An 11,898-nucleotide genomic window follows, 5' to 3' on the forward strand; every position below is an offset into this window, starting at 1 on the left:
TCTTGTCTTGATATAAATACTATTTTTAACAATGCAGTGCCTAGTGAGCTAGTTGTTGTTAAATTATAAAACCTAGCATTTTTTCTCTCCCTAATCTAGACTTGATTACGAAAGGAACCTTGGGGAGGATGTACCATCTCAATTTGTCTTCCTATGTTTTTTATTAGGATAAACAGGCTTTGAGGGGACCCAAAACCTCTTACAACAGGTTTTGAAGGGAGTTGAGACCCTCGCATTTTACTAGGATCCGAAACCCAAAACAGACAACTACAAAAGATATATCAGAGATAATCAGTAGCCTAAAACCAACCTAGTAGCAAAGAGGAATCAATGAAACCTAGCTGAAATGGGAGGAGGCCAAAGCCTTCTCAAGCACAAGGGTTTTATCAAGGCTCTCTTAACCTTGAATAGAAACCAAGGGTTTTTCCAGGCTCCCATATCCTGAATAATGGGTTTTACAAGGCTCCCACAACCTGACAAGATGGGCTTTCCAAGTACCCCTAACCTGCAATAGAAACTTCAGGTCACAAAACATCACAAGACCCAATCCTAACCAAAAACAAACATTTGCCATACTGGGCCCTTGAAAATTAATAGCATCTAGCACGCCGCTAAAAGAAACAAAGGTAGAAGGGTAAATCTAGACACCCTCCACTAAGAAAGTGGGTTTTACAAGGCTCCCACAACCAGACAAAACCCAAACCACAACAATACAAGCTGAAAAACAATCTAGGAAATAGGGTTTTGAAAAGGCTCCCTAAACCTTAAACAAAAGAAGCCAAGAGGGTTTTTGCAGGCTCCCTCAACCCTTAAAACAAACTGGGAGGCTAGGATTTGATAGTGAACCCAAACCCTTCTATGAAAGACCCCATTAAAGGTTTGACAAGGAACCTTAAACAACAATAGGAATAGCAACAAATGAAAAGCTCCCAAAGCCCTTATCTCCACCTCAATAGGATAAGGATGAAAGTAGTCTGTCAGAACCGAAAGTCTTCATGTAGCTAGCAGAAGCCAAACCACTCTACTACACCTAATTTCCACCTCCATTGGAGAAAGGGTCACCTCAATAAGACAAAGAGGAGAGCATACAAATAACCCAGACAAACCCTTCACAACCCAACATAGAAGAATCCTCTTCGCCTCTAAAGGAGAGCAACCCACCAAAGATATAGAACCGAGAAAACAGAGATGAGGAGCACAAAAAACCCCTGACAAGGATGAGACAGAGAAAGACTCAAGGATCTTCTCACACCCAGAGCCAAAAACAACCACCAAAACAGACACATAGGCTTGAACCCAAGCCAAACCCCACTTTGAGAACCCAAGGTCCATAGAGAAGACCCAACACATGCCAGGGAAAGATGGGGAGGAAGGGAAAGAAAGATAGAAGCCACAACCACCGCCCACAGCAACTCCTACCAACATGGTATTAGGGCCTCCCACCCCACCAAAACTAGACCAGGCAACACCCACGCCAAAAGAAAAGGAAGACAGAGCAATCAGAGTAGGAGAAAAGCCTACGCATAGAACATCGAACAAAAAGGCACCCACACCCTCCTCTCGGCGTGACACAAAAACTGAGGCATCACGACCCACAAAAGAAACATCGAAAAATGTCGCAGCTCTAAGGGAAGCACAAACCACATGTCTTAGCCTAGAGAAAAGAAGAGGCTTTCAAGCAGCATCCAACAAAACCCAAGCCTCAAACAAAGCATACAGGACAATCGACCCTACCATGATCCATGCTTTGCTATCATCATTTACATCCTTCTCCCTAGAAGAAACCCTCGAACCTGCACTCTCGCCTCTCCCGCCTCTCCCACTCTCACTCATTTGTTCTCCTATGTTATTTTGAAGGGGTTTCATGGTTACCATGCGGGCTCAAAGATGGATGCTTGTTTAATTATGTTTTGAATATGAGCACTAGAGATTTATTTGATAAGAAGAAGATTTTATTGGTACAAAATCTATTACTCTTCAGAGTGATGAGACCTCAGAAAACTCGTCAAATATATCAAATGGATAAACTATAATAGGCTGGTTGTATTGAAGGATGGAAGACTATCCATCGTAAAGTTAGTTTCTCATTTTGAGATGGTTTTCTACATGAGAAGTATTTTGGATATTTTTGGTTTATGCTTTCTTTTTTTGTATTTTTTGTTGATGCTAGCAGATTTGAAGAATGCATGTATTGTGAAGCTTATATTTTGAAGCTCGAGAATGCAACTTGGAAATATAACCTTCACAATACATGCATTCTTCAAGAAAAGATCTTCAAATATATGTATTCATATTTCCAAGTTTTGTTGTATAAGCCTCAAGGATGGGGTTGAACTCTATTTTTTTTGGATTAATGTAAAAAGAGGGGAATGTTAGCGTAAATTGATTTTATTACATTGCAGATCATAGTTAGATGGTTATAAGCATCAGTTATTGCAACATAGTATATAATACTCTTATTTAAACATGCTAAACATACATCAAATTATCAATAAAGTTTTTAATCATTTGCTCTCACATCCACACCTCTTTGACATATCTATTACACTCCAAGATGCAATTGCTAGTTACACAACCTTAAGATAATTTAAGAATATTAATTATAATGATAATTTAATAAACATATAATAGAAAAGTATATAAAATATTCCAGTCATATTAAAATAATACTAACTATGATGATAGCTCAATATCCATCTTCAATAAAAAAAAGTATACACAATATTAAAATATGCTTTTAACGTGATTCCATGATTACCAGTAGGGACCCAAAACGATTATTTTATGGATTCATTCACAGTAATGATTTTAATATCACCTAAACAATTTATTCCAATGAAGGAAAAGTAAGATAAACTAAGAGATCTCCATCACGTTATCAATTTCTATTCTAAAGAAAATTATAAAATATTTAAAGTCTATGTTTTAATGGGCACTGCTGAAACCACCATGAACATTTTAATACTAACTTGTATTTTATTATTATGAAAAAGGTGAAGTCTACCTGCCGATCAATAGCAAATCGTCCATATGCATTAAGGTCGCCTACATCATTATAGGAAAAATATTGAGAAATTCTCTTGGAGAAATCTACTATATATATTTTGCGTGTTTGCCTGCTTTACCCACACCAACTTAGTTCTTCCAAATTCCTAAGTTGGGTAAGAGTTGTTAAGATTTTTGGAAATAAAAATGGCTCCAAGTGCTGTTGCCATTCCCTCATTCTTTTGATCTCTGCCTTCATACTCAAATATTGGAGGAAAATTCGGTATCAGCCATGGCCTCCATTTGTGAGAAAAGTATTAGTACTTGTAAAATACTAGTGATTGGAGCCACTGGTTATATTGGTCGCTTTGTTGCTCTTGCAGCTGTAGCTGCAGGCCATCCTACTTATGCTCTTATAAGACCAATTACTGCCTTTGATGCTGCCAAAGAAAAGTGCATCCATGAATTGAAAGAATCTGGTGTTAACATTATCTACGTATGTCAGAAATTCTGTTCTAGAGAAATGATTTTTGTAGTCTAGGCCAGAGTGATATTCGAGAAATTGTGTATAGTTGTTTAGAATATTGTTTTTATAGAGGCTATAGATTGTTTTGATTGTTTAGAATATATAATTAAGCTTTGCTGGTTTGTTCATGGTAATTATTATTGCAGGTGTTTGCTTTATTGTTAGATAGCAGCCAGTTTACAATCAATCATGTTTGACAATCTTGTTGTTAAGTTCGGTATTTAAAAATTGCGTTCAGAAGGGTTGTTCAGTTACTCTCCATAGCGTCTAATTTGGTTGGGACGAACAGCAGTCTTACAACTGTAAACGTGTGTTGCAATGGGTCTTACACATTTTGAAATGGGTATTATTAACGTCTCTGTATGCTGTAATGGGTCTTATTAACGTACACTATGATATAATGGGTGTTCTGCAGGGAGATTTAACGTACACTATGGGTCTTATTAAAGTACACTGTGTTATAGGTCTCATGGAATTTGTAATGGATCTTATTAAAATACACTGTTATAATGGGTGTTCTGCAGGGAGATTTAAACGATCACAATTCAATGGTAAAGGCCATGCAAGGCATCGATGTTGTAATTTCTATTGTAGGCGGCGCTCAACTTACAGATCAGCTCAAGATTGTAGACGCCATCAAAGAAATTGGCACGGTTAAGGTCAGGACTTCAGACACATTATTTATTTTTTATGCTTTTCAGCTGTAACTGACACAAGAATTGTTGAGCAACTTTGATGCAGAGGTTTCTTCCTTCAGAATTTGGGCATGATATAGACAGAGCCAATCCAGTGGAGCCAGGGCTAAGCTTTTACAAAGAAAAGAGACTTATTAGGAGGGCAGTAGAGGCAGCCAACATTCCATACACTTACATCTGCTGCAATTCCATTGCTGGGTGGCCTTACTTTTATCATACCCATCCCTCTGAGCTTCCTCCTCCCCAAGATCAATTTGAAATCTATGGAGATGGAAACATCAAGGGTAAAGTACTAAATAATATCATATTAGAGAATGACGGACTGTAGACATGGATAGAGAATTATATCATATTTTTGTCTATATAATAGTAGAATGTGATTCAAAATATTGATATAAAAAATTGTTGAATCTATTTTGAAAATCTAATATAATATTACTTTATGCATTGTTAATAACAGCATACTTTGTGACTGGGGAAGACATTGGAAAGTACACCATAAAGGCTGTGGAGGATGTCCGGACTGTTAACAAAATTGTGCATTTCAGACCAACCAATAATTTCCTCACACTTAATGAGCTTGCAGCAATTTGGGAGAAGAAGATTGGAAAAACTCTTCCTCGGGTTTGTATCTCAGAACAAGATCTCTTGGACTTGGCCAAAGGTATATTACCATGCCAAATTTCACCATAATCTTTACTAGCATTAAAAAAATGTCTGAAGGGATAGAGATCAGAAAACTCCATTAATAGCCAATTTGGCTTACACATTTATTCCATATCTATTGTGGATTTACTTGCTTTTTGTTTTTACTCTGTGCAGCCAACAATATTCCAGAGAGCATAGTGGCTTCCCTGACACATGACATCTTCATTAATGGGTGTCAATACAATTTTAAAATGGAAGAGCCCAAAGACGTGGAAGTTTGTGAACTTTATCCAGAGATTCTTTACACTACAGTCCAAGATTTCTTCGATGGCTACCTTTGAATTTCAGTATAATCACCCGTTGAATACAGCTCACAGAGCATTGAATAAAATTATTGGAATGTTTTGTGTCTACAGTTAGGTAACTTGCAGTGTGAAACTCTAGATCTGCCGAATTCTGTGGCAGAAATATCTCTAAAAAATCCATGGAACGTCCGCGTACTCTTATAGTTTGTTCATCAATGTCTTAATTAGAGTGAAAATTTCATATTTTTAGATCGAACCAATTATTGCTGTCAGAAATACAAAAATATTTCGCGGGCTGTATTCTTCACTCTTCTTTTCTTTTCCATCCAATGGTAAGGAAAGATATTTCTAGTATATATAGTCTTCCATTTGTATCTTTTATAGACGATAGTTTTTGCTCATTGAAAATTAGAGAAATTAATAATATCAATTATGATGTAAAATAAAATATTAAAATAATAATTTATAACATAGATTTAATGTGGTCTATCTAATATGGATCACATCTATAGAGAAATAAATGTTCTATTTATTCTATTATCTAACAATGTGCAAATTAGAATCTTGCAATCAAAATCATAGCTTGAGCTATATCAATGCACTCATTCTATATCAAATCTCTTGACTTTTCACATTCCACAACTACTTATTTATCAAACATTTTTGTGATTTACAAAGGTCACTTTACATACCAAAATAACAATGGCTCCTTTATTAAATAATGGAAAAACAATTTCTTCTGATGCTTTTCCCTTGAGCCCCCAATCGAAGGCGCTTTTGACCCTCCTGCACTTCCACATTAACTAATTTGTACTGAAAAAGCAATTATCAAGTCAACAAAATTTAAGATCGATAGCATGATCAATTTTCACATACCAATAGAAGATAAACTAGATAAAGAATGAGTACATACCTAATTTTGTTAATATTAATTAGGTTACTTAAGAAACTCCTTAATAATGCACAAATGTTGAAGTGAAAGGTGCAGGTTCATCTATAGAGCTTGAAGTGCATACACACAATCTTGTACAATATTTTTGATAAGGAATTTTGTGCAATTTTAATCTCAAAGTTAATTAATGATATGAGTGGAGATAATGTTGGAATCAAGGATCATTGAGAGGGGGGGGGTTACTTAACTTTAAACCACCAGAAGCATAAACATGAAACTTAAATGCAAGAACATAAAACAATCAACCACAAAATCATAACACCGGATTTTTTTGTGGAAACCCAAATGGGAAAAGCCACGATGGGATTTGAACTCACAATATTATTCCACTATGGCCAGTAGAAAAACAACATTACAATATGGGGAATGCACAAGCATTCAAGCACACTGCCTAGAGCTCACTGCTCAAATACAATAAGGGCTACAACCCCGGAAGGCTCACTACCTTACTGATTAATTACAATGATGAATTACAGTAAAATTAACTCCAAAATAACATCTACAATGCTTGGATGAGTTCCAGTTAAGTGCCAAATACACCGACTAAATCACCTCTATTGTTCTGCTCTGTTCTGCCCCATTCTTTGTCTCAAGCAGCTACCAGATCAAGAATGCACACGTGAAACTATGCCAAAATGGATTCTCGATCACCATTCACTTGCATAAAATCATATCATTCACCAAAAAGACCATCTACACTGGTATTATATATCCGCAATCACAAAATAGATCATTTACCATGCAGACCTTCTAGTGTAATGTGTAGTCTCATGATGGCTTGACCGGATCATAAAGGATAAATTCGGATCACCAAAACAATAATAAAATGATGTCTCTATGTTGGCCCAATCATCCCAAACATGATTCAAAACACCGCAATCACCGGAAAGATTTTGGACCAAAACTGCTTTGTTTATTCAGAAATACCGGTTGACGTTCTCTTCTCGAATTCAAGATCTGTGATTACCAGATGGAATCTCATGAAGATTTTCCATCAATGACAATCCTAAACCAATAATCAACCATCAGAGACCACCGGATGAGTGTCAATTGCCAACAGACAACAATCTACTTGATCACATAACTTAACATTAATATCCTTAGTAGTCATAGGATTTTTTTTGTGCAACAAAATGCCAATAAGGTGATATCTTTTTTCAGCTAGGTGTAAATATTGGAGATGATGATGAAAGAGCATTATCATTATGTGTAATATTCAAGAATGCATAAGAATTATCAAAAATAAAAACATTTCAAAATGAAGAATGGTAGATTTGCTCCAACTTTACAGTTTTAGCTCAAGATTAATTATCAATAGAAAACAAATTTCATTCATAGATCACTCACGTTGAAAGAAGTGTTGAGGTGTATAGCATGCAATATGAACAAAATACTGAAAATACCTAGTTGTCATCAAATGACCATGAAACAAGTGCTTTAGTTACTATAAAGAAGGAAGAATGAATTTCTTTTGTTTAAAAATGACTCTATGGTCACCATAAACATTCCTCATGATATACTTTAACAATCTATTTTGGTGGAAATTAATTTATATCAAGCTTCATATGAGATGTATGCAACACAAGAATTCTCTTTCTTTCATTTAGATATTCAACCCTTAAGCGTAGTGGTCAAGACCTTAATAGGTATTGTCTAGTTGCAGGCCATCCATTCATTCATTGAACACCATCTACGGCTGGTTTAAATCCCTAAAACTATCAATGGTTTAGTATAATTTTCTAATACTACAACTAAACAATCTCACAATGATGATAATGTCTAAGACTATAATGTTATAAGTTTACACTTACCATCCATCAATATAAATTACAAAAATGACCATTGTTATCACATGAAAATACTTCAAAAAAAAACTCAGAATGAATTGATAAAAGAAAATATTAATATGAAATAAGATTACTTCCATTTGTATATCCTACTTAAAATAAATAAAAAAATTATGATATTTTTATCATTTTTTAAATTAAAAAAGGATGAAAAAGAAAACACTCTCACCATAATGTTACTATTGTAAGAAACAAGTTAAGAAAAAACAAAAAAATTGACTCGAAATAACATATTAAAGAAACAATTTTATTGATTTTGTAAACAAAAAAATATTATTCATCTACCTGAAAGAAAAAACATCTATAATACAAATTAACCCTCAAAGATGTAAGTTAATATTCTATGTAAGAACCTAACATTATAATAAATATTAAAAAAAACTGTTCCCTCCAATATTTAGACCATCTCCTAAAACAAACCTTTCTATGGACATGCAATTGTTAGTTTAAATTAGTCGAATGTCTCTCAACATAATTAAAATGAATTTCAAAGACTTGCAATGTCTCTGCATAACTCTGCTCCTTTTCTCACTGACCAAAATGGGGTTTTATGCTATCGCGATTCATTGAGGGCATCTCCTGGTGTTGTGGATTCAAGTGTAGAGATTCTAGGGTGTGATTTATAGGACACCTTAAATTCTTCTTGCTCCATGATCGTGTTTTCATGGCCTAAGACTTTGTGATGATGGCTTACATTGCAGTTATTGATGGTTCAAATCTATTGCATGGTGGGGAAGTCGTAGGGGTTTGTGCTTTGTGCAGCCTCCCTAGCAAAGTCCATGCATTTGACGAACTCTTTCCATTAAATTTTTGGGAGGATTTGACTCGGGTTGCCTAGGGCTCGAAAGAGGGTCAAAGAATTGTTGGCCCTAATTTGTCATTTGAATATGTACATTTTTCTTCATCCCCACCTCACTTGAGTACTCCTCTTAGTCTACCTTAATTTGTTCACCATTCAACTTCAATCTTTGAGCTATGTACGGATAATTTTTCCAATGAAAGAGCATAATATCTCCAGGAGTGTGCCATTATATGCAGATTCATGAAGATTTGGCCAAAACTATGTGAAATACATTTGTATAAGATTGGCACAAATTGGAAAGAGCATATGGAGGATGAAATAAAATCTACCCTTGTGCCAAATGGTTCTTTATCCTGGAATTTCAATCGTTAAATGACGAGGAGCTAGTGCTCAATGTTGGTTCCTTCATTTATGAATATTTCTTATGCATAAAGCCTTGGTTTCCTTCATTTAACCCACAAGCAAATACCTTTCCTATATATTTTTTTTGGTTCAACTTCCGCATCTCACATTGTCATTCTGTGAAATTGAATTTTTGAAAGCCATAGGCAATAGCCTAGGAAAATACCACATCATTTTAAAGGAAACTGTTAACTATGAGAATTCAACATGTGCTTGTATTTGCGTTGAAATGGAAATGTCAAATGGGATCTTGCCAAAGATTTAATTGAAGGTTGGAGATAGGTGCTAGCATTAGCCAATTGATTATGAAAATATTGCTTTTAGATGCAAAAAGTGCTCTGCTACTGACCATGCTTTTTTTTTTTTTAATCAATAAAGGCAAAGCTAAATCCGTATATTCATTTTGGAGAATTACAGTGTATACATACATGAGTGAGGAAGGATCATAAACCTAATGTATGCAAATGAAACCATTCTCTGAATTTTCTGGAAGAGAATAAATTTCAAAGCAAAGCAAAATACCTATACATTATCTTCATTCATTCCAAAAAACTATTATAGTTTATGGCAACGAAGATCAAAATTATCTTTCAAATATAAGTTTTAGTAGAGGTTTTTTAACTGAAGGTGTAGCAAAGATTATCTGACATATCTTATAGACAAAAAACATTAACAAAAAACCAGTAGCCAGCTATGGCTTCGAAATGTCAACAAACAGAACCAGAATAATTAAACCTATCTTTCGAATTTTCCTCAAGAGGCTCTGCAGGGGGAGTCGAAGTTCTGCCTCTTCCTTGGCCTCTGCACGAAGGCCGGCCTCGGCCGCGACCAGACCCACATCCCACTCTTCTGGCACCTCCTCTCCTACCCCGTTCAACCTGGGTTCCTCTTCTTCAACTTTTGGTGGTAGGATTTCGTTTAACCTTGACCTTTCAGTGTGGTAGGATATTCACTGTCATGAGGGCCAACGTTGCGTCCAACTATCAACCAATGTGGTGGGAGGTAGAATCCTATCATTTTGTCATCCCTCTGAATGAGAAGGATGCTCCTGCTGCTTCTTCCTTACTTAAGGAAAAACAAGCTATTCTATTTTCCCCCATCCATTGCCTGAGTATTTGTATTCTCATGAGACCGTAATAAGTAAAATACCAAATGATGCTTCCATGAATGCCTCTCCACTCGGTTTGGGGAAATTGAACCCATCAGTAGCTATGGATTCTTTTCTTTCTCTTGCACTGGGTGAGAGTTCTAATTCAATATAATTGGTGAGTTCAGATTTAGAGTCACCAAGGGAATCAACAACTCTAGCTAGAGATTCCCCTAGAGGCTTCGCTAAGAAGGAAAACAACATTGAACAGATTATTTCTCACAACATTGATCAGGAATGGATGAAGGCAAAAAGGAATAACTCATTTCCTAGGCTCAAACACCCAATGACATTGAGATCAACAAAGTGCGGGGAGTATGTCTAGTACTTGTGTTTTGCTGCACCCAATTTCAGGTTGTGGTTGGTTTGGTTGCAATGTAATGATTACTTTCATGGTAGGTGAGTAGGTTTGGGCAACACAATTTTGTGTTGCTTTGTGTTGCACCCCTAGTGACAAGGGCTTAAATTTTTATTTTTAGAATCTTATATTATAGGAGCTACCCTCTTGGAAGTGCTTACCTAAACAAAAAAAATAAAGCAAGTTCCTAATATTTATGACAATTTTCTTAAAAAATTTTAAAAATGAAAACACATTTTTTTTATCTTTAAAATTTTATGAATTAATATTTTTTTATAATTTGATGACTATTAATTATAGAAATATTTCGCATGTTTCTATTTGGTTAAGCAAAGAGCTATCTTCTACATGCATATATATCTCACTCATCATTATAGTGGAAAATATGAAAATCACTAAAGGTAAAATTGTAGACACAATTAGATAATAGTTGGCACAAATGGATTTGTACTTCAAATTTTTTATCATATTGCGCATACATTTATATATTTCATGAACCATTTTTTATGAATTATTCTTCATCTATGTCATTTTATTGGGATGTTTGTTGTCATGATTCTCAACACCATCTACCTCATCCTTCAGTTTGGCTTCTACACCATCAATCTCCTCTTTTCTCCACCTCTTCTATGGAATGCAAGTATGAAGTGATTACTATCACCATCTTACCATCTTTTAGATAATGAAATGCTGAAAAATTCATCTCTTGAGCTAGCCTTTCTCTACCTACAATAGTTACGGACACAATTCAAGCATCAAAACCTCTATGAATGATTCATGCTATATTTTTGGGTCTTTTTGGAAGTTAAAACTATCATTTTGTGGCTAAGATCAAGAAGTTCTAATTAGATTCATGTTCAAAGATTCAATAATTTGAGAGTCCCGCGAGGCCTTGGTTGGAGTGAAGATAGTCTTTGTAAATGTAGAAAAGAATTTGATTCATATTAATATTTAATTGATTCTCTATTAGATGACATTTTTTTCAAATTAGGAAATTTCAATAAGAATGTTAGCAAGATGGATTTCTCAACCTCATTTACATTCCTTGATTTTGTTGTTCTTTCTCAATGTCTAGGAATCCAAAGGATCTTTAAGAAAAACCTAGAATGGTTGCACAAGTTATGGTGTAAGGAGACATTGACTCTATCAAGAGCTATAGTAGGAACTAGCTCATTTTGAAAAGCCTTAATTAGGCCTTAAATTGAGGGCTTGTTTAAAATATTAGTATTTA

General features: G+C 35.1%; 1 protein-coding gene across 1 annotated transcript; it reads left to right on the forward strand.

The window, feature by feature from the left end:
• The first annotated feature begins 3,238 nt into the window (after positions 1–3,238).
• Positions 3,239–5,542, forward strand: LOC131861617 (leucoanthocyanidin reductase-like). The gene is made up of 5 exons (XM_059214971.1): positions 3,239–3,481; positions 4,036–4,170; positions 4,253–4,490; positions 4,667–4,870; positions 5,029–5,542. Exons 1-5 carry the CDS (start codon positions 3,278–3,280, stop codon positions 5,193–5,195), a joined length of 948 nt encoding a protein of 315 aa, XP_059070954.1. The 5' UTR covers positions 3,239–3,277; the 3' UTR covers positions 5,196–5,542.
• Positions 5,543–11,898: the final 6,356 nt, after the last annotated feature.

This window comes from Cryptomeria japonica, unplaced genomic scaffold (assembly GCF_030272615.1).
Source record: "Cryptomeria japonica unplaced genomic scaffold, Sugi_1.0 HiC_scaffold_30, whole genome shotgun sequence".
NCBI lineage: Eukaryota > Viridiplantae > Streptophyta > Pinopsida > Cupressales > Cupressaceae > Cryptomeria > Cryptomeria japonica.

What these genes read in the sequence shown, in the direction of transcription:
- LOC131861617 (XM_059214971.1), top strand. Translation starts at nt 3,278, where the DNA reads ATGGCCTCCATTTGTGAGAAAAGTATTAGTACTTGTAAAATACTAGTG. An exon ending in CTGGTGTTAACATTATCTAC is followed by an intron (nt 3,482 to 4,035) that starts GTATGTCAGAAA and finishes GGTGTTCTGCAG; the next exon opens with GGAGATTTAAACGATCACAA. An exon ending in TCTCTTGGACTTGGCCAAAG is followed by an intron (nt 4,871 to 5,028) that starts GTATATTACCAT and finishes TACTCTGTGCAG; the next exon opens with CCAACAATATTCCAGAGAGC.